Source organism: Leuciscus leuciscus (assembly GCF_965113295.1).
Source record: "Leuciscus leuciscus genome assembly, chromosome: 4".
NCBI classification, from domain to species: domain Eukaryota; kingdom Metazoa; phylum Chordata; class Actinopteri; order Cypriniformes; family Leuciscidae; genus Leuciscus; species Leuciscus leuciscus.
Genome location: NC_138728.1, coordinates 7192406 through 7219971, shown reverse-complemented (window position 1 = coordinate 7219971; position 27566 = coordinate 7192406). Strand labels below are relative to the sequence as shown.

At 36.8% G+C, this 27566-nt stretch overlaps 3 protein-coding genes across 6 annotated transcripts; 1 reads left to right on the top strand and 2 right to left on the bottom strand.

Moving 5' to 3' along the window:
• Positions 1-321: 321 nt before the first annotated feature.
• On the bottom strand, positions 322-9169 carry LOC309496611 (uncharacterized protein). 2 transcript variants are annotated; one of them, XM_082166650.1, is made up of 6 exons: positions 9065-9169; positions 7079-7265; positions 3016-3207; positions 2744-2900; positions 2469-2654; positions 322-1125 (listed from the first exon to the last, which is right to left on the bottom strand). In XM_082166650.1, exons 2-6 carry the CDS (start codon positions 7257-7259, stop codon positions 900-902), a joined length of 942 nt encoding a protein of 313 aa, XP_082022776.1. In that variant the 5' UTR covers positions 7260-7265; positions 9065-9169; the 3' UTR covers positions 322-899. The 2 variants fall into 2 exon arrangements, with proteins under 2 accessions (XP_082022776.1, XP_082022775.1); XM_082166649.1 differs by lacking the exon at positions 9065-9169 and having other exon boundaries at positions 7079-7709.
• On the top strand, positions 6878-25273 carry slc13a4 (solute carrier family 13 member 4). Of its 3 annotated transcripts, none has more exons than XM_082166641.1 (17): positions 6878-6913; positions 7133-7233; positions 14917-15045; positions 17482-17618; positions 17707-17882; positions 17995-18055; positions 18143-18173; positions 18749-18817; positions 18898-19082; positions 20387-20506; positions 20587-20688; positions 21100-21201; positions 21322-21428; positions 21644-21786; positions 22527-22688; positions 22817-22954; positions 24132-25273. In XM_082166641.1, exons 4-17 carry the CDS (start codon positions 17521-17523, stop codon positions 24267-24269), a joined length of 1632 nt encoding a protein of 543 aa, XP_082022767.1. In that variant the 5' UTR covers positions 6878-6913; positions 7133-7233; positions 14917-15045; positions 17482-17520; the 3' UTR covers positions 24270-25273. The 3 variants fall into 3 exon arrangements, with proteins under 3 accessions (XP_082022767.1, XP_082022766.1, XP_082022765.1); XM_082166640.1 differs by having other exon boundaries at positions 6884-6913; positions 7127-7233; XM_082166639.1 differs by lacking the exons at positions 6878-6913; positions 7133-7233 and adding an exon at positions 11032-11625.
• On the bottom strand, positions 25259-27514 carry coa6 (cytochrome c oxidase assembly factor 6). The gene is made up of 3 exons (XM_082166656.1): positions 27366-27514; positions 27029-27187; positions 25259-25516 (listed from the first exon to the last, which is right to left on the bottom strand). Exons 2-3 carry the CDS (start codon positions 27170-27172, stop codon positions 25421-25423), a joined length of 240 nt encoding a protein of 79 aa, XP_082022782.1. The 5' UTR covers positions 27173-27187; positions 27366-27514; the 3' UTR covers positions 25259-25420.
• Positions 27515-27566: the final 52 nt, after the last annotated feature.

Genomic DNA, 27566 nt, shown 5'->3' with positions numbered 1-27566 from the left:
AAATTCAGCAGTGACTGAATGATTGGGCTTTTCCATGGATCTTGTTGCACTAAAAAGTAGATTTCTTTTTTATTATTTAAAGTATGTAATAAACCTTCATGTATTAAAATGTTGACATGTTTAAAAATTCTATTGTTAATACTCCATTTTAACTATGCAAAAGTTGTAGTTATTACCATAGTAAATCCATGATGTAACATGTAACAATGACACTGTAAAATAAAGTGTTACCAAAAAAATCACCCAGTCTTTTTTTTTCAAGCACTCTATAAGAATTATTTGTATGACTCTGTGGTGAGACATTGTAGGCAATAAAAAAAGACAAGACATAGATAATATTTTGAATCTTTTTATTATTAATTGTTTTTTATTTAAACAAAATCAAGTTTTAAGTATCATAGGTTTATGAGATCCCAATGTCTGTCCGTAATCAGGACATCAATGCAACTCTCTTATACATCCATAATAAACATAAACATAAAAATATTAAAATGATGTTCTAATGTGACCTGACACGGCTGGGTATTTACATTTTAGTTAGTGAGTGCAAATAGTCTGAACCTTTGACACAAAAAGAAAAAGAACTAGCTGAAAATAAAACCTGGAGCGGATCACAGTACCAGAATGGAACATTCCTGTCCAAGAAACTACACAAAGGGCCAGCTTATTGTCACTCAGAAATGTTCTTACATTATGCAACATACTAAATGTAACTACTACGCAGAGACCCACACATGGTCCAACGTCTAGAGATCTAGTGCTGTGGCTCTAGCTTGAGTCCATCATTTCTCTTGCTTTTCTGAACCCCAGTCACCCTACAGGAGGCGTTTGCATGTAGAGGCCGTAATCCGTGGCCATGGTGACAGTTGTAAAAGTTGTGAATACTCAGAAATGTGCTGCTATGGCCACAGGCGCTGTGGAGTGGCACTGGGGTACGGCGGCAGAGCGGGCTGTTCGCTCGGGCTTTCTGTGGGCGGAGGGGTGGAGAGGCGGAGGTAGATGGGCGCGCTGGGTGCAGTCGGGACAGTGGGTGTGGGCACCCTCTGCAGGACCACATGAGGATACATCTGACTTTCTGTGCGGTAAAGCCCAGGAAGAGGAGCTTTCATGAGGTTTTCCTGACTCCTGCAAAACAAACACAGTTTGGGGTCAGAAAGGTTTTTTCGTGATTGGATTAAATAGAATAGAATAGAATAGAATAGAATAGAATAGAATAGAATAGAACTTGTTGGTTTAGCGTTTTCATGATTGGACTATATCAAATAGAATGGAATAGAATAGAATAGAATAGAATAGAATAGAATAGAATAGAATAGAATAGAATAGAATAGAATAGAATAGAACAGAACTTGTTGATTTAGCTTTTTCATGATTGGACTATATCAAATAGAATAGAATAGAATAGAATAGAATAGAATAGAATAGAATAGAACTTGTTGGTTTAGCGTTTTCATGATTGGACTATATCAAATGGAATAGAATAGAATAGAATAGAATAGAATAGAATAGAATAGAATAGAATAGAACTTGTTGGTTTAGCTTTTTCATGATTGGACTATATCAAATAGAATAGAATAGAATAGAATAGAATAGAATAGAATAGAATAGAACTTGTTGGTTTAGCTTTTTCATGATTGGACTATATCAAATAGAATAGAATAGAATAGAATAGAACTTGTTGGTTTAGCTTTTTCATGATTGGACTATATCAAATAGAATAGAATAGAATAGAATAGAATAGAATGGAATGGAATAGAATATAACTTGTTGGTTTAGCTTTTTCATGATTGAACTATATCAAATAGAATAGAATAGAAAATAATCTAGAATAGAATAGAATTGCTGCCACTTTTTCATGATTGGACTAAATCGAACTCAGAATAGAATAGAATGCAACTTTTATTCAGCAAGAACGCATTAAATTGATCAAATGTGACATTTATAATGTAAGAACGCTTTAAATTGATCAAATGTGACATTTATAATGTTACAAAAAAACGTTTGAACTTTCTATTCAGCAAAGAATCTTGAAGAAAATGCATCACGGTTTCAACAAAAATATTAAACTGTTTTTAAACACTGATAATAATAATAATTGTTTCTTGATAAGCAAATCAGAATATTAGAATTTCTGAAAGATCATGTGAAACTGAAGACTGGAGTAATGATGCTGAAAATTCAGCTTTGATCACAGGAATAAATTACATTTTTAAATATATTTAAATAGAAAACAGCTATTTTTAATGCAGCTTGGTGAGCGTAAGAGACTTCTTTTAAAAACATGAAAGAATCTTACAGCATGTTACACCACCCAAAAATGAAAATTCTGTCATAATTTATTGTTGTTCCAAACTCATGTAACTTTTTTCTTCCTAAATGATGGCAGAATTTTCATTTTTGGGTGATTTATTCTACTAATCTCACATAGAAACACAATCAAGCTAATTTAACAATTCACCGTTTCTCACCTCTGATACCCGCGGTTATCATAACCAGCCAGTCCCCCCATATAGACCGGGGTCTCAGGGGTCAGACGGGGGTCAAGTTGCTGGGAAAGATTGTAAATTTTAGGTGGAGGAAAAGCTTCCCAGTCTCCTTCATCTCTTTCCAGCCAGCACTCACTCCTCCAGGATGATTTGCGCTTGTCTCTCAGCCTAGAAAAAATCATTAGCAAGAAAAACCATTAGCATTCCATTTTAGGTTGCGTTGTCTCTTCTTCCCCAGTGTGTATGAACGGTCATACCTGCCCCGTCCATCTGTCCGTTCTGCCCTCTCTTTGCTCATGCGCTCCTGCAGGCAGCAGATAATGAAGGACACGGACATGGCAAAGATGACGATGCTGCTCACTATCGATGCCAGCACGGCCACTCTCAGCCCGCGGTCCTCTGGTTTGGGAATGGCTACCACATTTACACAATATAGTCCACATTGAAAATCTGGGATTGAATTAGCAGGAGTGTATTTCTTAACTCTTTTTATCTCTTTAAAACAGAAATGATGGCAGTGAACACAGACCCTCGCAGTCCGGCGGGTAGTTGCTCCACTGAGCGGTGTTGCTACGCAGGACACAGGTGATTTTCTCGCTGCCCACCAGCTGGTACCCCTCGAGGCACCAGAACGCCAGCACCGTCCCCACAGACATCCCGGTGCCCTTCTCTACATAGAAAGAACCTCGCCGAGGGGGCAGCAGCGATGCGCAGCTCAGGTCTGCAAAAAAACAAGCAAACAGATGGTTAGAACTCACTTTTAAATGTGCTAACACTTCAATATTCACTTAAATCAAACACAGAACAGAATAGAATAGAATAGAATAGAATAGAATAGAATAGAACAGAACAGAACAGAACAGAACAGAATAGAATAGAATAGAATAGAATAGAATGCAACTTGTTTCTATCATGATTGGACTAAATAGAATAGAATAGAATGCAACTTATTGGTTTCGCTTTTTCATAATTGGACTAAATAGAATAGAACAGAATGCAACTTGTTTCTATCATGATTGGACTAAATAGAATAGAATAGAATAGAATAGAATAGAATAGAATAGAATAGAATAGAATAGAATAGAATAGAATGCAACTTGTTTCTATCATGATTGGACTAAATAGAATAGAATAGAATGCAACTTGTTGGTTTCGCTTTTGCATGATTGGACTAAATCAAGCGCAGAATAGATTATCACTTTTTCACTTTTGGAAAAAAATAAAGCACAGAATAGAATAAAATAGAATGCAACTTATTGGTTTCGCTTTTTCATAATTGGACTAAATAGAATAGAATAGAATGCAACTTGTTGCTGTCACTTTTTCATGATTGGACTAAATCAAACAGAATCGAAAGCAACTTGTATCCATAATTTTTCATGCTTGGACTACGTCAAATAGAATAGAATAGAATGCAATTTATTGCTACCACTTTTACACGATTGGAATAAATCAAGTCAAGCACAGAATAGAATAGAATAAAATGCAACTTGTTGCTGTCTCTTTCACGATTGGACTAAATCAAACAGAAAAGAATAGAACTTTACTTATGACTTTTTCGTGATTGGACTAAATCAAACACAGAATAGAATAGAATGCAACATGTTGCTATAATTTTTCATGCTTTGGCTAAATCAAATAGAATAGAATAGAATGTAACTTGCTGCTCACTTTTTTATGATTGGGCTTTAAGATTTTCACCAGGTGAATGATGAAAGAAGAAAAGACACCCAGAACACTCTAGCAACCACATTAATGAATTCATTAATACAGTGGATCTCAACCAGGGGCCCGGGGCCTCAGCAAATTACCAAGGGGGCCGCAGGATGACATAAATGTATTTAAATAAATAAAAATATATGTTATCAGTATATTCAAATGCAAATCTAATCTAAATTCAAATGCAAAAAATAAAATAAAATCAATTACTATAAAATCTAAAAATAATCATTAAAAATCAACATCTTGTTTTTGTAAGTACATACAGTTCCCAAACTGAATCATGGTTAATTAATTTAATAGAACAATATTGTCAATTTCTGTTAATAAAAAAAAGTTAGAAAACAAGTAGCTTTGTTATAATTACAGAATAAATACAGGAAGTTTATTTATATATTCATAGTTTATCCTACAAATAATAAATATCATTTATTTGTATTCAATAAATAATAAATAAATAAGTATAAATAATAAATATCAATAATCACAATGTTTTCCATCAAATTGACTGCTTTAAGTCTGTCTGTGAGTGTATGTGTGCAAGAAATTTTCCCTGGGACTCAGTTAACAGTACTTAATTATCCTCAAGTGTTAAGATGAAAGCATTTTTTCTTCTCTCTCTCTATCAGTAGGCTACCCATGCCCTCACTCTATCCCATAATCCACCTCTCCTCCAGTCTCTCTGCATTCCCACAGAAGATTCAGCGTCTTCTGTCTTCTCCTACCGAGTCTTCATCAGAGCACTGTCCATCTCCATTGTCAATATACAGTAAAATTGAGCTCATATTGACTGTGCTGGAGTCAGTGTGATTAAGCTGGCAGGGTACACTTGATGGTGTTTATTGTTCACACCAGTTCGACTCCACAGAGTCCCGTGTTGGTCTCATTAAGCCCGGCTTAGCTGGCATGGCAATGCTCCTCACGCCAGAGCCCATTGCTAGCATTAAGCAATCCGACTCCATGGCAAAATAAATAAATAACTCAACTGTCACTTTTTTTTTTCTCCCCTCCCTCCCGTCTCACTCTCAATCCCGTACTCACCAGAGAGGTTCTCTTAGAATAGAACATGATTAAATAAAGCATAGGGCCGTGCATTAAAAATGGATGACCCACAAGTCCCTGCAGCCGAAGGGAAGTGGCAACCTGACCACACGCTCCTGAAACTGCACAGACATTCTCCGGTGGGATAGTTTGAGTGGATCAGTTTGTGAATACACGATCATGTGACTTCAAGAACAGTGTGGAACAACTTTTCCCGCTGTGCATTTTTAACGTGCAATTCTAACTCACGGCATGCTATTTCTGTGTGAACTGGCTTTCTCTCTTTAACACATTAAGTAATCCCTTTAAAGAAGTGACGTGGAAGCCTCTGTGTTTGTGTTGCACGGGTGACGGAGTGAATGCAACAACTTTACTGGTTTCCTTTTTATTTTTTTCATAAAGGAAATGCATGATGCGTTATGGTTATTTGCATTATTTTCATTGCAATTATTTTTTTCTCCCAATTATCTTTTCAAGTGAGAATAAGGTTATTTTTGCATTATGTTAATAAGGAATTGTTGGGGAAATGTGTTAGTTGAAAATACTTTTTTTTAAAACTGCCTGTTTGAGGACCATTAAGATTGTTTTGCACTGTCATATGACAATTTAATTTCTCATTATTGTAATACTAATGAAGTATTTTTACTATAATACAGAACATTACAATACATAAAATACTACTGTAATACTATTTTCTAAAAACATGCAAACACACACTACCATATGCAAAAAAAATGACAAATCTAATAACAGATAATTATTTTTTCACTTTTAAGTTAGTACGGATTTTTCTTTTGCATTATGCCAATAATAATACTTTTTTTTGTTTTTGGGGGGGGCTAAATTGTGCTAAATTGTCTTAGAAATAATGCCACAATGCAAAAATCTTAATGTCCTTAATAACCTTTGCCTTTATACAAACTATATCTCTGTTTTTCTGTATCATTTCTATAGGATGAAATATGACCCGTGCATGTTCTTTTCCAGGAGAGATCTACTCAAGACTCCTTCAGGTTCGCAGTGCACTGAAAGCTGAATGCAGGGCAAATTCTGTCATGGCCACGGTGGTGATAAACCCCCTCCGTTTCACTTTCAAAGCTGGCAACCCTGTAACGGAACTGACAAACTGCCAAGGACTGTCCCACAGCTCGCCAATGCCACGTGGCAAAAAGCGTCCTTTGTTTCACCTGTGGAATAAACCTCAAGGTAACTGACCACCTCTGGATGGTTCAGATGTTGGTGTCTTTACCTCCACGGATAAATGAAAGAATCACCCTCTGCAATCAAACTTATATATTACACATTACAGCTTGATAATGTCCTTTTTCTCTCCAGCTCATACCTCCACAAATCCGTCACACATATTGACTTTAGGTCAGAAGACATCAATAAACTATTTGCAAAGTATGCATGCCTGGAGAGCTTGCCAACATACTTTATATGTTCTCCAATCATATTAAAAATCCGAGTTATATACAGCTCAGGCTGATGTGATTTGCTCCGTTGATCCTCGAGCATTTCATCCGAGCCATTATGAAAGCTCTGTTTGTATGTAAACCCTTAAGATGATTTTGCTTTTTAAAACCCAAGTGTATTATACGTACCGGTATTATACATTAGTGTGTTTTTGCAGGTTTTACGCAGATGTGTACTGGAAATGCTGCACGGTGAGTATGCTCTTAATGAAAAAGTTATGCAAAACATATCGAAAATAAACATGCACTACAACACTACAACTTTTTTGCACAAAAGTAGTCAGTGCATTTGCTCATTTTTGCACAGCACTATATGCTTATACGATCAGTATGAAAGAACACTGTTGTTGTACGCACCTGTGTAATTGTTGGTGGGAGCCTCAGTGCTGTTCATCTCCGTCTCAGTGGCAGGTGGAGTGGTTTGGTGAAAAACGGGACTGGCCGAGGACCCTTCATGTGGCGTAAAAGTCCGAGCCAAGCTCCACGTCATAGACCACAGCAGGAAACCCCAGGTGAGGAGGCTCTCTTTCAAAGCCATTGAAGTCTGGGGTTAAAAATGAGAAAGAGAGTGTGAATGTCAGTCGGTCATTTCCGCCGGTCCTTGGTGACTCCAGAGGCTCTCCTGCGCTTCCAACAGCAGAGGCTGCTCGCTCCTCCAGAGGATCAGGCACAGAGAGAGAGAGGGAGGGAGGGAGGGAGTTACGCTGACTCCATGCAGTGCAGCTGTGTGTTTCTCCTCCGTAAGCCGCTTGTCACTGCGCTCGGCTGCTGATTGTGATCCGCTTGCGTAATGCAACACACGGCAGAGCTGCAGTCGTTTATGTGCTCACACATCCTCATGTACATACCGTATGCATCGCTCTCTCTCTCTCTCTCTCTCTCTCTCTCTCTCTCTCTCTCTCTCTCTCTCTCTCTCTCTCTCACTCTCTCTCTCTCTCTCTCTCTCTCTCTCTCTCTCTCTCTCTCACACTCTCTCTCTCTCTCTCTCTCTCTCACACGTGATTACAAGACAATGGCTTTAAAGTGGTGGCACATTTACTAGTTTGTTTTAGTTCAATGAACTGAATTGAATCCTCCAAACTAAAATTCCAATTATATCATATTTTTCAAAAACACAAATGTTTTCCACATTTTCTACATTTTTATAATACTAGTATAAAGTAATGGAAATTAATTTAAAACATGGCATGTTTTGAAGGAGCTGCACATCTAATGGTGCTTTTAACACCAATGTACAATATATATATATATATAAGCAGGACTTCTTTCAAAAACATTTGAAAAATCGTATCGACCCCAAACCTTTGAACATATATATACTTCTGTTCAAAGGTTTGGGGTCGATAAGATTTTTCAAATGTTTTTGAAAGAAGTCTCTTGATGACCAAGGCTGCATTTATTTGATAAAAAAAAAAAAAACAGTAAAAACAGAAATAATGTGAAATATTATTACAATTTAAATGAACTGTTCTCCATTGTAATATATTTTAAAATGTAATTTATTCCTGTGATCAAAGCTGAATTTTCAGCATCATTCCTCCAGTCTTCAGTGTCACATGATCCTTCAGAAATCATTCTAATCTGCTGATTTGCTGCTCAAGAAACATTTCGTATTATCATCAACGTGATGCTTAATTTTTTTGGTGGAAACCGTGATACTTTTTTTTTTTTTTTATGATTCTTTGATGAATATAAAGTTCTGTTTTTATTTGAAATAGAAATATTTTGTAGCATTATACTTTTAATTACTTTTGAGCAATTTATTGCATATACAGTATACTGTAAAAAAAAAAGTTTAAATTAAATTAAGTATAATCAACTTGGATGTTTAAGTCATTTCAACTTAAATTACATTAAACTGACTTAAAAATTTGCTGAATCTTGTATACTTATAAAAAAAAGTTGAAAAGGAGTTAAAGCAATGTAAAACCTTATGTTGTCATAACTTATTGATCATATAATTTATTTTACAGTGTGTATATACATATATATATACCTCCCACTACCTCCCATATGATATCTGATCTGATAATGATGGCATTTTTGGACTTCATCATTTTCACATATGCCTTAATCTCTCAGTTTCTAACCAAAGATATACTATAGTTAACGCGCAAACCCTTCGACCTCTGAATCCACCTTACACATGACAATGCTCTCTGCTGATCACCTGTCTGTAATGCAGAAGAGCATGCAAGTCATTTCAGATGAATTCAGTTAATCTGGTATATTGAGTCTGTCAAAAACTGTCTACTTTGTCTTACCTTATTCATTCATTCCTTCTTGCTGTTGTCCATTTTATAGTAAAGGTTATAAACACTGTTAGTGCAGCATGTCACTCACTCACAGCTGTACTAATATCCCCTTCAGAGCTGACAGTGGCCGTGATGTTGGTGACAGACTCCTCTTTCTCTAGCTGTGACCCTTCTGTACTGTGTGTGTTTTCCCAGAGAGAGAAACAAGCAGACTCTCAACTCATGTCTTTTGCTCTCAACGTTAGACTTCTTCAGCATGAATAACAGACTGTTCAGCGAGTCCCTTGATTAATCAAACACCTCTGCCGGTCTTTTAAGCCTCTATAATGCTTTCTGATCCTCGCCCACATCATATAAACCTGATCTTAATGGCTCCTCTCACCCCATCAAGCCCTTATAACTCTGTCCAAGAGGAGGACAGCACTTAATCTTCAGCATTGTGTCTTGAAGAACATGGTCTTTTCACAGCCTCATGCAGGAGCAAGCGCTTCTCCTGACTGCTTTTTCACAGTGTTTGAAGATTTAAGCGTTACTGACATTCATCCCCTGCTAAAACCCTAAATAGGTTTACATGTAACTTAGGCAACATTGATTAGGTTATGCAACACTGTTCTGCGTTTCCTCCCCACTGACTGTATGGAAAGCAGACGTTGATTTAAATGTAGATAAACGCAGAACCTGTAACGTGATTACACTCAAGAACCCTGAATAACATAAGAGAATAAAAAGTTAGGCTAATCAAACAAAAGCACACAAACAAGCTCTGCCCTCCTGCCCGGCTCATTCGTTTTTATCAAACAAAGCTTTGGTTTAGCACAGCATTTTCTCAGATTAAGTTTTCGTGTTCAGAAAGAAATTACAAAGACTTAGACTGCATTATGCAACAGAAAAGCAGCAGATTTGTATTTGTTGTTGGGCTGTATTACCTTGCAGATATTCTCTTGTAACAACACTTCACAGTTTTCCACTAGGTGGCATGTCATGCACATAATGGCCATTTTAAAATGTATTGGACTGATTGAAGATTCTGTTTTAGTGCTTTTTTCATACAAAAACGGGCAGAAACACTGGTAGGCATTTGTATAGTTATTATGTACTGTATATAACAATATAAGCTCCGAACAATAAAGGTAATATACATTTTATAAATTATATTTATTTGTAATAAATGAACATTAAAGGTTATTAATAAATTATTATATTAATTATAATTGTTTAATTTTTATTATAGTTGAAATTAATGATTAATATATATATATATAATGAAATTATATAATGTATATAATGAAATTAATGTAAATACTTTTTATAATAAAATTATAACTTATATATACTAATTAAATATGAATATACTACATAATATGAATTAATTATAAATACTATAATTTTATTCTAGTTAAAATTGGACACACTACACTAAACTTACTGAATTTGTTTCACTTTTTTTTTTATATTTTGATCGAAAGGCATTTTCCTAAATTGTGCCTTTACAAAAAAAATTTATTTTATTTTTAATTATTTCGTTTTTAATAGATGAGTTGGAGCTTATAAAGAAGGCAGCCATTAAGTGTCCAACAACTTTAAAAAGCCTCTCATGATGCACATCACGAATATTTGTTGACTGTATTATTATGCTAAAATGAGGAAAACGGTCAGAATAAATAATGAGTATTGACTAGGAGTGCGCATACAGTCTATGCATTATCCTGCATACATGAACTGTGCGCTACTAATCATGAAATACAGGCTATGGGTTGAATCTGTGAACACTGGCTGCTGTCACGAGCTTTTGTGCTTCTGCTGTCCTGTGGTCTTTATTTTCTGACAGTCTTAACACCATGTTCTCTGATCGCTGTTGGGTTTATTCTAAGAAACTGACGGTGTTGCATGTAAACGGTTCAATTTGGCCCAGAGCTTCGCAACCCCATGACCCCACATCCATTCATAAACTCCACTCATTTAATTCTGATTGGTCCAGCTTCAAACTGGGAGGAGATATGGTTAGATTAAAGAAAAATTAGCTTCACCGTGCAGTCATACATTTCGTATTTATCCTTGGAAAGGTTTTTATAACGCACACAGAGTATAAGTTTATTAAGAGGACAGTTCATGATACTTGTACGCATTTTGCTGTGTTCAAAATAAGGAAGCTATGGCGAATCACAGATAGACGCATTCACAGGTGGAGACACAAAATAAGCTGTCGATGTGCTTTTCATCAATACACCCTGAAAGGTGTATAAGAGGGTCTGCACATCTCTCTTAGATGGATTAGAGGGACTACATGACCAGGCATATTCAAGCAGGAACCAAAGCGCACAATCCACGCAACTAGACCAACTTTTCTAAGAAGGCACGGAGCGCGTAAAACGCAAGAAAAAAGGGGAACAGCAATTTGCGCGGACAACAGCTACTTCACAATTACAATTATAATTGATGTGAAAACTGAAAGAGGAGTGAAGTGACTGGTGAAGTGTTTCTTGAAGATCCCTGAACTTCTGCGAGCTGAATTGAGCAAAGCGTTCTCCCATGAGGCTGGAAGGCGCCAGAATGGACTTAATCAAAAAAATATGGAGGGCTCGGAAACTCATTCTCGTGGTCATGATTCCTTTATCTCTGCTACCTCTGCCTCTCATCCATCCGTGCAGTGTAAGTAGATCTTCATCCAGTTATACAATCACATGAGCTCGTGAGCAGCGCGCGGTGACCGTGCGCTTTTACGCGCTAATGCGCGATGGGTATTTGCACTAAATTATACATTTAACATGCATTTTGTTTAAGCATTAAAGCTTTTACGCGATATTTAGTTGATTTAGATTACTTTATTCCGCAGAACCCTTTTCATATAATTGCAGACGCATGGAAAATGTTGTCAGACTAAAAAATAATTCTGTTTCAAAGGCAGACAGACAGTCTAAACCAAATAATGCATCAAACATGATCATAGATTATGGTCTCATGTGGGGTCCTTAGGGTTTCTCGAGGTGGCGCGGCGACCTCTCACCTGGTTGGTAGTTTTCCAGGTGCGCAATCAGACGTTCAGTGCCGTGATGGTTCAAGTCGTGTGCTGTTCTTTTGGCAATTGTTTGTTTGAAACATCGGCCGTTTTTACAGATGTTGTTTGTTTATGTAGCATGTGGAATCTTTGATTCAGTCCAAAATCAGCAAATCCTGCAGAGAGATGCGTTTGCGCTAATCTCTCATGACCTGCCATATTGAATCCTACAAATATTAGCTTACTATTTGTTTACAATCGTTTTAGCGCATTTCATATGTCCTGCATTTGTATTGTCATTCTTTTGCAAAATGGTTTTAGAGATTATGAGCTTAAACCACTTTCAGATTTATAATTTTACAACTTTTAGATTTCAGGCATTTTTTTTACACGTTACATTTATGCGTTACCAGATTTTTTTTCTGTAGCGACAATACAATTGTGTGTAATTATAGGTTCGATGTGTGACGTCATATTAATTAAAATGTATAGGCCTATGCTTAAAATCATTTATCACAATTCATGGCCATTTAAAATAAATCAGTAAGGCAAAAAATTTTTTTTACAAATTTTGACAGGATCTAAGAAATACACTTTGGTTTATACATAGGCTAGATGTAATTAGATGTAACCTAAAATCTTGATGTTGAAGTTGCCGATTCTTATCAGACAAAGTCAATATAGACAAACAGGGAAACAGCGCATAGATCAGGAAATAGACTATCATTATCTATTGTTGACAGCTTTTTACAAAACATTTTTTAAGATTAGATCACTCACACAGGTTTTGTGTGCTTATCTCTGTCTGATAGCACTTTTCATCAAGAGTCAGAAATAACGGCTTGATCAGTTCACAATAGTTCACTAATCCCATCTCACCCGCTGACTGAAAGCAATTATTCACACAAAGCAATTGTGTAATGAATGTATTGCGTTCTGCTACAAAACAACAAAAGTTGAAAAGATGGACTTTATGTGTAATCCTGTGTACACACTATTCATGTTAATAAGAGGAAATTATCCGTTTTTTTTATCATCTGTAAGTGCCTGACACATCAGTGCCCCATTAGACCTTTTGACCAGAAATCAATTCAGTCTGAATGGACTGATTTCTTGAGCAATGACGAGATTAGAGCAGAACAAAAACAATGTGCCAATGTACGCTTAATCTGCTAGTGTGGCACATAACTGGAAGTTCTTATGCAGTGTTGGTAGCTAATCAGAAAGCAGAAAGTTGGGAGTTTATGAACAAAGGCACACGCTGAGTGATAATCGGCTTTGGCAGAAATGCTGAGGGACAATAGAAAGGCCAAAAAATGTGATGGTGTGATGTTTAGTGGCTAATGGAAACCAAAAGTTTGCTGGTCCGAGTCCCATAAGGTACAAGCCATGAACCATTGTGCCCTTGCTAAATTAATACTTACAAAAATGTGAAACATTAATGTCCGATGATGGATGTTTTGAGATTGATGGAATGGTAACATAATAAGATCCCATTAGATAATGTTAGTTCAATTATGACAACTCTCTGAATAGTTTTAGCATGTTATTGAATATGGCGATGTTAAAGTATTTGGTCTTGACGGACTAGATCTGCTACACTGATGCTGATGCAGAGCAAGTATGGACTTGCTACTGCTAATAGATACACAGACATGCTGCTGTTGCATAATTATACATAAATCCCATAGCAGATCTAGACAGGTGGAGCTGGGGGAGGTGGAGGGTTTCAGAGGAGCTCTGATATCACGCTGGAGGACTAGATTACAGCAAACACTAAACCAGACTATTTATTTGTTAGGTAAGTATCCTCATTGGCTGCAGGATCAGCACGGCCAATCAGCTTGTGCCATGCGGTAATGATGTGATTTTGAAGTATGTTTATTGTTCATTGTTAAAAATGGAACCTTATTGTGAAGTGTTACAGATGAAATATAATGAACACTAAGTAGGCAAATCAGATGCACATAAAATTGCTGATAAACTTGCTGATAACACATACAAATAAACTTAAAAGATTTCTTGCTAAAAAAGGAAAGCCAGTAGACATGATCATCACAAAATGGTCACAAATCAATGCCTTTCTAAGTCCTCATCATTAGCGTAATGTATTGTGTCTGGAATGTGTGAGCGTGTATTAAGTTTGCTCGGCTGGCCGTAGGCGTGCTATGAAATCTGATTAATTATGAAATATGAGTCACCTGACAAGTGCTCTGTCAGCTTAAGCTCTGCATGCAGGCTTTACACAGACTCTGTATTTGACTAATTATTTGTTGTTTGGTGGACCCACGTGAAATGCTTTGCAGCCAGGTCAAAATATTTGGCAGAGGAAACCGGATTTGGATTTTTGGTCTGATTTGCATACTTACACACATGCTTTCCTGCTGTTTTGCTTGTAATTAAAGTCATAATTTGGTTTAAGAACTGGTTTATTCCTGCATTTTAGGGAATAAATCCCTAACATGCAAATCCTCTCTCCTGTTTATTCATGTAGATGTGCATGTAATCAGCTCTTTATCATATTTAAATATTTTTTTTTATCACTTATCAACTGCATAAATATTATTGATTTCCACAAAATAGATCTTGCTATAGTTCATATTTGCTATATTAAATAGTCTGGTTCATTGTTTGCTGTAAGGTAGTCCTCCAGAGCTCCTCTGAAACCCTCCACCTCCCCCAGCTCCACCTGCCTAAATCTGCTATGGGATTTATGTATAATTATGCAACAGCAGCATATCTTACATGCTGACAGCAGCATGTCTGTGTATCTATTAGCAGTAGCAAGTCCATACTTGCTCTGCATCAGCATCAGTGTAGCAGATCTAGTCTGTCAATACCAAATACATTGACATTGCCAAAATTCCACCCAGAAGCAAATCAGTGTTTAGATCACATTACATGTTCTTAATGATGATTTGATCCCTGTTTGGTCTCTTTTGCAGGAATCATCGTGTGCGTATGTCCTGATTGTGACAGCGATATATTGGGTATCTGAAGCTGTGCCGCTGGGAGCCGCTGCACTGGTGCCAGCCTTCCTGTACCCGCTGTTTGGGGTCCTAAAATCCAGTGAGGTAAGATGTTTTTCTGGGCCCTCTCTCATATTCAGTATAGGATGTTTTATGCAACATGCTCAGGCTGGAATACTGTAGGTTAAATATTTAACATACTTAAATAGCAGGACTTTGAGCTAGTTGATGTAATATACCACCCATTTTCTTGGAGAAATGCATGACCTGGTTATATCCATCACTCACATCTCTTATGACCATTTGAGCCTCTCTGTCACATTCTTCACAAGGTTCCAATGGGGTTCTATATAGATCTCTAGGGTTCTTGACTCAACTCTTTATGCCACAAATGAAATGTCTTAAATAATTGCTTAATTAAAAATAATAATTATATAATTTCATGCTTTTTTCTGGTGATAAAGTATGTTTACGAGCTGTTTAATTCATAAAATGTAATGCAAAATTAAAAGAAAAAATTTAAACAAAAGTAAGTAATTAAAACTAAATACATAAAAGGATCCGATGATGGAACACTTTAAATATCTCTATAAATGAAGCGCCTGACAGAACTCTTGAAGGTTCTATATAGAATCTTTTCTTCTAAGAGTGCAGGGTATACAAGGCTTCTATAGGTGATGTTTTATGAGTGAAAAATGTCATAGTGTTTTTGTTTCATCAGGCACACGGCTCTCAGAGTTGATGATCATTCATTTGTGTTCCTGTTATCGTGTCCGCAATAAACTGCCAAGAGATTATCTAAAACAAAATGCTGCATCATGTGACTAAATCCCATTGGCAAACTTGACAAAGCAACCTGTTATCTTAAATACTTGTAATCATGTTTGTTAATATTCCCCTTTTTTACGCAATCTTTTTTGCTCTAGTCTGCTGACTGCAGAGATTTTGGGTTGTCTGATGTTGGACTATTACCCTTCAAAAGTTTACACATAATTAATATTTTTAATACTTTCAAGAAATGTTTATTGAGCAGCAAATCAGCAGATTAGAATGATTTCTGAAGGATCATGTGACTGGCGTAATGATGCTGAAAATTCAGCTTTGCTAGTAAAGGCTGTAACTGCATATGGTGGGCATAGGTCAAAAATAAGTCAGAAGGGATGGCAGTAAAAGCTCAGTTACCATAAACAACATTCACACCGAATCTTCATTCATACTGAAAATATATTCATTCTTGTAGGAAATTTTATTAAAGAGCTTCGGTTATGCCCTTTTACAAAGTCTTGATTTTGTTTTTGGGGTCTACTACAATAATGTTCAAAAAACACCTTATTTTTCACATGTTTGGCATTATTGCAGCAACTCTCTTATGTGACTGAAGCTGCAGGTCTCGCACTATGGTTAGAATCATAGTTTCTTGTTAGTATGACATATGGACTTAAATAGATCATGCTTTTTTGGCACAATAAGCAAGCTAACGTTCAGTACATTCTATATCTTTTATCCCATTTAAAAATATATATACGTATATATAAAAACGACAGGAGTAATCGGTTTCGGGAAACAGTCGTGACCAGCTAGTTAGTTTCAACAACGATGCATCATACTATGGAGGTTAAAGGCACCTCCTCAAAAATTTAACTACACGTCGCAACGACGCGGACCGCAAGATCTGTGATTGGTCGGCTTGGTAGCATCGTATTTCCTCCTACGCATTTCCGGCGTGTTCTTCTGCACTGCCCGCCATTTTTAAATTCAGAAGTTCAGTGAAAGTTCAGTGAAGAACATGGAAATGGACCAAGTGACCGAGCGATTGGTTGAAGAGGTGCGGAAATACAGCCATCTGTATGACTCGTCTTCAGCAGAATACAAAGAATGCCAGATGGCAGCGAATTCGTGGAGAGAGATTTCCTCCAACGTTCCTCAAAACAGCCACGAGGAATCTAAACACAGAGGAACATTAAAACCCACCCCCGCCAACTAGCGTTTCAGCAGTGTAACTGCAGAGCAACACAGACATAACCCAGAAGTATAAATGCGAATGCGTAGCCTACGACGTACACTATGGCGTACACTCGACGCAGAATTATAAATTGGCCTTAAGCCTTACAAAAGGCGCGATGTGATCTGATTGGTCGGCTAGACCAGTCTGCTATGATTGGTCAACCACTTTGAGTGTGTTTGGGGAAATGTCACGCCCCTTACCATAACAGTGAGTTTCAACACACTACTAACTAACTCAACCGGGCCTCGCATCTTTATTCTGCGTATGCCTTGAGCGGTAATTATTTAAATGAGGAATATTGTGACGTGTTCGTTTCCGGAAGAAAACTCAAGACTACAATGGAGGCGTTTCAGGGAGTTCAGATGAAACAGTGCGCACTAATATAGAGAAGAACTGCCATTGGAGGGACTTTGTGCTTTGGAACTTTGCAGACCTTTTTCATGCTCATACAGCAACATTACACACTAAAGAAATTTGAACATGTAAAAAAGCATAATAGGTCCTCTTTAAATCTGTGTGTGTATGTGTGTACGCAGGTGGCCTCTGAATATTTTAAGGACACCACCCTGTTGCTTATGGGGGTCATATGTCTGGCCGCATCCATCGAGAAGTGGAACCTGCATAAACGCATCGCCCTCCGGATGGTCATGATCGCAGGGGCCAAACCTGGCATGTATGTATTTTAGCACCTTTAACATGCACTTACTGTTAGAAACTGACTCTGTGACCTGCATATGTTCTCTACGCTCTTTGTGTTGAAGGTTGGTGTTGGGGTTCATGTGCTGCACGGTTTTCCTCTCCATGTGGCTGAGCAACACGTCCACCACGGCCATGGTGATGCCGATCGCTGAAGCTGTTCTACAGCAACTGATCTGCACAGGAATCGCCGATACCATCGATGACTCGGCGACCGTAGACACCCAGGACGAGGAGAGCGGTGAGTCAAAGAGGCAATCTGAGAATACATGCATGGTGGTTATGCATGTATTATGTTTTTTTATAACTTTGGTCATATTTTTTATTTATTTAATTCTTCTGTTCTTTCACAGACAAAGAGGAAAACCAAAAATCAAGCAATAATCACCTTCAGCTGCTGGACCGCAAAGACAAGTAAGACAAGACAATATCTCTAAACTGTATTAAACCCCACCTGTATTAAACGTAAGCTTATTCTTTGTATTTTCTTTTTGATTGCAGTGAAAAACATGAAGTCTGTATGCTGAGTGAGGTAAGATTAAATCTGCCATTTTATCCAAAATGCTACTCTCAAGTGCCCATTAAAATGCCCATCAAATTTGGAAAAATATGGCTGTCAGAACGTAAAAAGGAAATAGGAAATAAATTTAGTGAATTTAGTGGGGTTATTTAAAACTATTGAAGAAAGAAAACCTGATAAATAACTAAATAAATTAATAAATAAATAAATTAATTAATTAATAATTAAATAAATACAGTATTCATTTCATTTTTTTTTGTAATTATAATTTATGTTAATGTGAACATGCCACATAGAACATGCCATTCACCGTCATTAATGTATTTTAGCTATTTTTCTAAAATGTTTTATTTCTAAATCACATTTGTCATATTTTTTAAATTCCAATGTTAAACAAGGTTTAAAGTATTAAATCACTCAAAAAATTAGTTTATATTCAAAGTATATATACATTGTCTCAAAAAATTCTTAATTTAGGATTATTTTAAAGTAAGTACAGGTAAATATATCTAGCATTATTTTTATTAACATAAAATTAAGTTATTGATTAAGAATAGATTTTTGAAATGTGTTTTTTCGTACCGTAGGAGCTGCATGGTCTAACATTTAAGCCTGGTTTTGGCTATTCTAATGAATCAAATGGATATCTGCCAGAGGTGAGACCTTCGCCTAGCTCACAATAACGGCAGAATCTGTTTCTTACATTTCTAAAATGATTGTAATTGTTCCTAAACAGGCTCCAATTAGCATTCCCGTGCCAAAGAAACCCAGAATCCGAAGGGATTCGCTGTACCCCACCAATAGAGACCACATGATCTGCAAGTGCCTGACTCTGAGCATCACGTACGCGGCCACCATCGGCGGTCTCATCACCCTAACCGGCACGTCCACCAACCTCATCTTTGCCGAACAATTCAACAAGTATGTTATCACTGTGATCCATTAGAAAAAAGGCACATTCACAAAATGTTGGGCAGTGCTGGGATTTGTTTAAGCACCTAATTCAATCCGCTCAATCTCATTTCCTGCACATTGTAAAGACGCTAAGTAGAGAAAAATAACCTTGTGCAACATTTCTTGGGCAAAGGTGACTTTATATTGTAACCTGTTTTTCCCCCCAGGAAGTCTGTTGCTGATGTAAAAATATACAGTGATGGCCAAAAGTGATGTTCGGAGGGGATATTTGTTTTTAATGACCCTATAAGCTCACTTAAACCATCACAATATGAGGAAAATATTTTAGATACGAGGAACAGAACACTATACTTTGTTAAGGTATTTATATGACGAAATTATTTGGCCAAAAAAAGGCAAACTACAGCTACAGGTTTTATTTAACTATGCAAAACAAAAAGCTCACAGGGATAAGCGTACATTGACTACGACACATTCAGTTATTAATATTTCATTGGTTCTTTCATGTTCACAATTTCTTTGTTTGACTGCCTGGCCAAAAATGATGTCCACACAATTTGTCATATTTCATTGCATTATCACAAATAAAACAATTACGCAACTACGCAACAAATCTTTTACACATTTTGAAAAATATTTGAATAAAGGGTAAAGATGTCTGGACATCACTTTTGGCCACTACTGTAAATGACAGTGAAAAGAGGGCCTTCAGCGGGTCATTGGGGTTTGTATTGACGCTCTTTTCAGGCAAATTGCCATATTGACAGTAACTATCACAAGTTCTGATATAATCTGCGTTCACTGGAGAATTGTTATTGCTGACTTGACATTTTGTCCGAAATAATCAATGTAAAGTGCTAACTGGCCTAAAGTGGGGCGGCTAAAAATCTTGCACCTCATTGATTGGCTCTCAGTATCTTCTTGAGGATTCCAAATGCTGTGTAAACAGAACCTTGTCCTTTTCTTCCACATTGGAATGAAGACATTTGACCCCCGAACGCAGGGGAATGTTCTTTGGAAAAATGTGCACTCTGGTCTCAATAAGACTTACATTAGATGTATGTAGTGATTATATAACGCATGCAATGATCATTTTAATTATATCAATACTATAAAACAAGTTTGTTGCAATTAGCTATCACAACTTAAAATTTTGCGTTAGAGTTTGATAACTCAAATATTCAAGTTGTCACTTAGACAGCTTAAACTTCAAATTTAAGGCAGCACGCACACTTTACGTTGAAACTAAAAAATAGTAAAGATATAATGTGTTTGCAATACTAATCTTTGTTATAAAATGTATTTTTCAGTCGTTACCCAGAAGCAAAAGTCATCAACTTCGGCACCTGGTTCATCTTCAGTTTGCCGATCGCTTTGATCATGCTGATACTCACCTGGATCTGGCTGCACTTTTTATTTCTGGGATGCAAGTAAGAATAAAAGAGAGATTTATTATTTTGAAATTATTTCGTGAAACTTGCTGAACTCAGAAGCTGTTATCTCTTCACAGTTTCAGAGAGACTTGCTCTCTCAGCAAGAAACGCAAAACCAGGCGAGAAATCCTCTCCGAGAAACGCATTTACGAGGAGTACCAGAAACTCGGCCCCATTAGGTACATTGTAAAAAAAAATATTTTTTTCGTAAGAGTGTTTTATTTGCCATTTTGTTGTAATTATTTGTCAAATTTACTAGCAATTTCTGAGTGAAAATGGTCTAAAAGTAAATCCTACAACAATTTTTTTGTGTACTTTAGACAGACAGACAGATAATAGATAGATAGATAGATAGATAGATAGATAGATAGATAGATAGATAGATAGATAGATAGATAGATAGATGGATAGATGGATGGATGGATGGATGGATGGATATATATAGATGGATGGATGGATGGATGGATGGATATATAGATGGATGGATGGATGGATAGATAGATCATCTAAACTTTTGACGATCTTCTGATTTCAAAAAGACTTGATTTTGATGTTGTGACTAATAAACAGTTTTTTCTCCTGATGCACAGCTATCCTGAAGTCGTGACAGGCATCTTTTTTGTTCTGATGACCGTCCTTTGGTTCACCAGGGAGCCAGGATTTGTCCCCGGATGGACATCACTTTTTGAGAAGTATGAGGACATCTCAAGAAATTGATTTCCATTTCTTTTTCTAGAATTTTATTCTAGCCATTTTCTTGCTTTGATGCGAAATAAAGCCTCTAGATTCACTAAACGTCATGTATTTCGCAGGAAGGGCTACAGGACTGATGCCACGGTGTCGGTGTTGCTCGGCTTCCTCCTCTTCCTCATCCCTGCTCGAAAGCCTTGGCCATCTGCATTCTCCAGCGAGAGCAAAGGTCAGATCCCACGCTGCCCTCAGCAGGACCGCTCCACACTTCAATGTAGCCGCGAGTACTCGCTCAGCAGGCTGATGCTGTAATACACACCACCAGGGTCTAGTTGTACAACCAGTTCACTCAGGTTGAGGACATCAGAGCAAAGGTGAATGTTCTCGACGGCGCACCCTGTTGGCCGGGTTTGGTAACTGCTCTTGTCTCTGTTATCTGTGCAGATGATGATGGTGATGATGACGACGATGAGGAGGAAGAGGACCCTCTGGCCCCGATGATCACATGGAAAGACTTCCAGAGACTGATGCCGTGGGAAATTGTTATTCTGGTTGGAGGAGGATATGCACTGGCTGCCGGATGCAAGGTGAGCGTGTCTGAAAGGTTGAATTTCAGGGGACTTTCTGAGTTTCTATACTGTAATGCAAAAAAGAATATGATAAATATAAATAATAAAAGTACAGTTATAAAAGAATGTGACAATGCAATGTTAATTTTATGTTAGATAATTATTATTTAATTATTATCATCAGTATTTTTATCATTTAATTTTACATAACTGTTTTATTACTGTATTCCTTAATGAAACATATAAGTTTTTAAATGTACTTTAATATTACATTATTCATGTTATTTTGTTTTTAATATTACAGTGTAATATGACCCAAAAAATATTGTATTTTATTTTATTACATTACATTAAATTACATTGTAATATGAACAGTGTAAAACATTTCTTTGCTAGATTAACTAACATAGTTGCTTGGGATAAAATTGTCAACTAAAAGTCCAAATAATCTTATATTAATTTATTTTAATCAATAATATATAATATAATATTTTATATAATTTATTTTATTATTATTTTTATATTTAAGATTCCATGTTGATTTGGATAAAAGTGTCTCCTAAGAGTAAAAATACTAAGAAGTAGCATTTCCCTTAAAATCACACCTAAAAATTAAGAATATTGTATTAAATCATAATTTTACACATTACACTATTTTGTTAGAGAAGTGCTTTGTGACAACAGACAGAATCTTTTCTAGAAACAAACATGCCTTATACATTAACTTGTAAATGAACCATGTGACTTCTCTCGGGCAGGTGTCTGGGCTCTCCATGTGGATTGGTCGGCAGCTGGAGCCAATGAGTGGTCTTCCTCCCTGGGCCGTCACGCTGCTGGCGTGTCTACTCGTGTCCGCCGTCACTGAGTTCGCCAGCAACCCCGCCACGCTCACAGTGTTTCTGCCCATCCTCTCCGCCTTGGTCAGAACACGCCTGAAAGACTAGTCTCACACAAACAAATCAATCTGCATGAAAGCGTATTGTTTCACAGTGGTGTTCTGTCTCGAATGACCCTAATGAACGACCCTGTGTCTCCTGTCCCCTCACAGTCAGAGACGCTGCAGATCAACCCTCTACACACACTCATCCCTGCCACCATGTGCGTGTCCTTCGGCGTCATGCTGCCTGTTGGAAACCCGCCGAACGCCATTGTGTTCAGTTATGGACACGTGCAGATCAGCGACATGGTATGAAACAACATTATCCTGTTATATCACCTCTGTCACGTCTCACAGCTGTGCCAGGAACGCAATGTCGAAAGGCCACTAATCATTTGTTTTTCATAAGCACATCTATAAAGTGCCCACAAACTGAGGGCCATTCGGTGGAACAGGTGCCGTTTTACTTATGATTTTAAACAATCTGGCAGACAGTGTTGATAAGTTGAATTGTGCCATCTGAAGCAAAGTTATTTAACATTTCAATATATTTTAGGATAAAATTATGGCTTCAGAAAAATAACAGGGCTGATGGTAATCAGGGATTGCAATTTTAACATGGCATTTTAAGATGGTCCCCTACTGATTAATATAAAGCAAAACTGAATAAGAAAAAAAAAGGGATAAAAAAGAGGAGACAATAGCTTTAAAAAAGTTTTTTGGACTTGTGAGAGTTCACTTTAAAAGGGGGAAAATATTTCCATTTAAATTCTTTTTAATAAAACATAATTTTAATCAATACTATTATTTTACGTATTCTGTTACTTACTATATAAATGCATATTCTTGATGAAAGAAAATGTTAAAATAATATTAATAATGAAAAAAAAATGGTGGTGGTGTTTTGAAAAATCAGCTAAAAAGGGAAAATATTTGATTACAATTATTTTTAATAACACATTATTTTAACTAAAATATATAAATTAATCATTTATATTATATTATATAAAAAATAAACAACTACAGCTACAGGCTTCATAGTCAGTTATTAATATTTCGTTGGTTCTCTCTTGTTTTTTTGTTGTTGTTGTTGCATGTGTTCATCATTTCTTTGAATTACAGCATGTTTCTTTGCGTTATCACAAATAAAATAGTTGACTGCAAGCACAACTATGCAATTTGCTCACAAAATCATCTAATAATATTTGAATAGAGGATGATATCAACTTTCCTAAGCTGGGCAATGCTTTTGGCCACTGAGAACACAAACAGCAACTATTTTGTAGAAAGACTCTTATAACACCACTTACTAATACTATGGACATATAAATCAATTCAGTGTTGGAGGGACAACAAACGGCTCATTTACAGTATTAACAGTAATTATTGACTATTTGTTTTTGCCTAAATAAATGGGACAATGGGCATGTTCCCCTAGTGGAAGCTCACATACTGACAAAAGTTGTTTTCTCCTTGTGATTCGCAGGTCAAGGCCGGGTTCGGAGTGAATCTGATTGGGGTTTTTGTGGTCATGTTGGCCATAATGACGTGGGGAGAGCCTCTCTTCCATCTGAGCGAGTTCCCCACCTGGGCGGTGATGCGTAACGTCACGGGCAGCTTGTAGCCGGAGGTGGGCGGCACAGGCGTGAGTGTTTGACACGTAGGGACTGAGGACACTGGATATACACTGAAGGAGGCATATAAATGTGATTAAGGCCTTATTTCCCCCCCCGTCCGTGGAGTAAGAGAGTATCCGTGACACCTCCGTCGGAGGATGCAGAGATGCTCACTGTGACTGAATGAACGACACAAACAGGGGAAACTATTCTCACACTTCTATATCAATGTTGCCTTAAAGTATTAGGCGTAGATTAACATCTTTACAGCTGAATGCACAAGTTCATGTGCCTACAAAACACAATCAGCAATGCTCACTATACATGCCCACTGAATGTAACATGTCTGTATGCTTTATCTTCTGATGTCTAACAAATGTCGTGTTACATTTGCATTATTTACTTGAGAGGTTTGAGGGAGATTCTGCATCAGGCCTATTTGCAGTTGAAGTCGCTGCTGAAATCAAACATAGTCTCTAAAATGCTCTTGCCAAAATGTTACATAGCTTATGTGGTCAGGTTACAGAAGATTTTTTCATATCCTTTGTTATTCAATAAATCTTTGTGCTTTTTGAAGGTGGCCATTAAAGGGATAGTTCACCCAAAAATGACAATTCTGTCATCATTTACTCAACCTCAAGCTGTTCTAAACCTGTACGAGTTTCTTTCTTATGTTGAAACTAATCATTTTGGTAACCAAACAGCTTCTGGTTCCCATTGACTTCCATAGTATTTTTTTCTATGGAAGTCAATGGGGACCAGCAACTGTCATTCTTAAAAATATATTGTGTTCAACAGAACAATTCATACAGGTTTGGAACAACTTGAGGGTGAGTATTTGATGAAAGAATTTAAATTTTTGGGTGAACTATCCCTTTAATCGTTGTACATACAGGAAACAAACATTTTGTTATTGTTGGCCACCCATTGTTGGCCTAGTCACCAGCAAATCATTGTAATATGTTCTGTGATCTCCGAAACATAATAAAACACTGTATTTTTGGTTCATTTATTTATTTTGCATTTCAGGCATTACATTGAAGCTCCATACAGCACAGACTCATTGAGATAAATAAGACAAAAACACAATGTTTTATACAGGCTAGGAAAACTTTTAGTGCATCACCGCCATTGTCAGAGTCCAGTGTTGCATTGCTGGCTATAATTTTGAAGCTCCTTCAGTTGGTTCATAGCCCTCATTTTGTATTTTCTCCTTGTACTTCAAGAAGTCCCTCCGTTTGACGAAATACTTCACCTGCCGTTGAATTACAACAATCAGTTCATGTACGTGCATTGTGAAATTCAACAGAAGACACTATTGCCCTTGTGAAAAAGAAGTGTGCTTAATTGTACTAATATTAATGAAATAAAAGGTCACTTAAGTGTACTTAAAGAGTATATTTTCATAAGTGTTTCTTAAGACACTTAAATACTTGTAATAATATCAAATGAAAAGTTTTACTTTAAATCATTGTTTTAATAATTTTTGTCATGTTTTAAAGAAGTACACTTACTTTAATGTGTTGACTAACATTCTAAAGCACATGTACTTGATTATAATTTTAACCAGTGTGTCATTTGATATTACATTTAAAGTTAATATATTTTAACTTTAACTTCATAATTTGAATTAGATGTACTGTCATTAATTACTCACCCTCATGTCGTTCCAAACCCGTAAGACTCGTTCATCTTCGGAAAACAAAAGAAAGATCTTTTTGATGAAATTTGAGAGCTTTCTTTCTCTCCATTGACAGTCTACGCAACTACCACTTTGACACATCAGAAACTTCATAAAGAGATCGTAAAACTAATCCATATGAATTACGCGGTTTAGTCCCAAATTTTCTGAAGAGACTCTATTGCTTTATATGATGAACAGATTGAATTTAGGCTTTTATTCACATATTAACATTCATCAACGCACATCAGTTGTGGTAAACAGAAGCTCAAGCATGTTCGCTTGATGTGCGAGAACCAATGAGGTTCATTCTCGTGTTACGCAGCACGTTTGAGCTTCAGCAAGAACCAATGAGGTTTGTTCTTGTGCATCAAGCAGGTTCGGTTGAGCTTCGGTTTATGTTTGCTGATCAATGTTTATATGTGAATAAAAGCCCAAATTAAATCTGTTCATCATATAAAGCAATCAAGTCTCTTCAGAAAATTTGGACAAAACCGCTAAATTCATATGGATTATTTATTATTTTTACACCTAGTTAGAGTCCCTATAGTCTACAGATTTTTTTTGTTGTTGTTGTTATCTTTATGAACTTTTTGAAGCGTCAAAAGTGGTAGTTACGTAGCTGTCAACGGAGGGACAGAAATCTCTTTCTGAAGATGAACGAAAATCTAACGGGTTTGGAATGAAGGTGAGTAATTAATTACAGAACTTTCATTTTTGGGCAAACTATCTACTTCAAAAGTATTACATTTATACGTTTACAATAAAGAACATAATCAAGTATATTGCTTCTGAAAAGGTATGCTATACAGTGCGTAACGTTACTTCTTTTTCACAAGCGTGGCTACATTGAGAGGGAAATATTAATGTACTTATTACTAAATGTTGTATGCTATAACAATGCAATAGCCTAACACGTGTAAATATAAAGGCAATGTAAAAATCAAATGTTTTAGTTTCATTCAAAAAAAAAATCTCAATATTCGTGACAGCTGCTGCAAATAAATCCAAATTAAACGCAGGTGTCATAGAGATTTGTATGTTTCTGCACTAGTCAGAACTATTGAATCAGTACTATGGACAGACCCACTGGGCAGGACACTTGTCTTCAAACTCCTGCTGGTGTTTCTCACAGGCAGATGAGCTGTCTTTGTGGACATCTAGACACTTCCAGAGCTCATCTCTCGCGCTCCAGCAGGCCTTGCGTTCACTGGCGTTAGGAGCGCTCATCTCTCCTCAGGCATTCTGCAGGTTTGTCAACAACTTTTAACACTCAATATAAACGGTGCAAACAAATGTCATTAACATTAAGGACATGTTTAACCATCAGTGAACTGTCATACAGACAGTATGTGCAGAGAACACAAATGAGAGATAATTGTGGCTGACAGGCCAATTCGGTAAAGAAAGAATAACCGCTTACCAAATACGATTCATCACTTCAAAAGCTTTCTGTAACCTAATAAAAGTGTTAATCAGTCATATATCTGAAGTGCAGGGAGTCCCAAGGACGCGTTGAGGAAGTAATGCGACTCAACAACACTAAACATGTCGCCTTCTGATGACTCAAGCCATTGCGTAAAATGTAGTTCGGTCAGTGACAGCTAGATGGTGCACTTAAAAC

Excerpts from the sequence above, each read along its gene's own strand:
- coa6 (XM_082166656.1), bottom strand. The coding sequence starts at position 27,172 with ATGAGCGCTCCTAACGCCAGTGAACGCAAGGCCTGCTGGAGCGCGAGA. Across the intron at positions 25,517-27,028 it reads ACAAGTGTCCTGCCCAGTGG|GTGAAGTATTTCGTCAAACG; the intron begins GTCTGTCCATAG and ends ATTCAACGGCAG.
- slc13a4 (XM_082166639.1), top strand. The coding sequence starts at position 11,506 with ATGAGGCTGGAAGGCGCCAGAATGGACTTAATCAAAAAAATATGGAGG. Across the intron at positions 19,083-20,386 it reads TTTGCCGAACAATTCAACAA|TCGTTACCCAGAAGCAAAAG; the intron begins GTATGTTATCAC and ends TGTATTTTTCAG. Across the intron at positions 21,202-21,321 it reads TGGACATCACTTTTTGAGAA|GAAGGGCTACAGGACTGATG; the intron begins GTATGAGGACAT and ends TGTATTTCGCAG.
- LOC309496611 (XM_082166650.1), bottom strand. The coding sequence starts at position 7,259 with ATGGCTTTGAAAGAGAGCCTCCTCACCTGGGGTTTCCTGCTGTGGTCT. Across the intron at positions 2,901-3,015 it reads CTACCCGCCGGACTGCGAGG|CCATTCCCAAACCAGAGGAC; the intron begins GTCTGTGTTCAC and ends TAAATGTGGTAG. Across the intron at positions 1,126-2,468 it reads GATAACCGCGGGTATCAGAG|GAGTCAGGAAAACCTCATGA; the intron begins GTGAGAAACGGT and ends TTTGTTTTGCAG.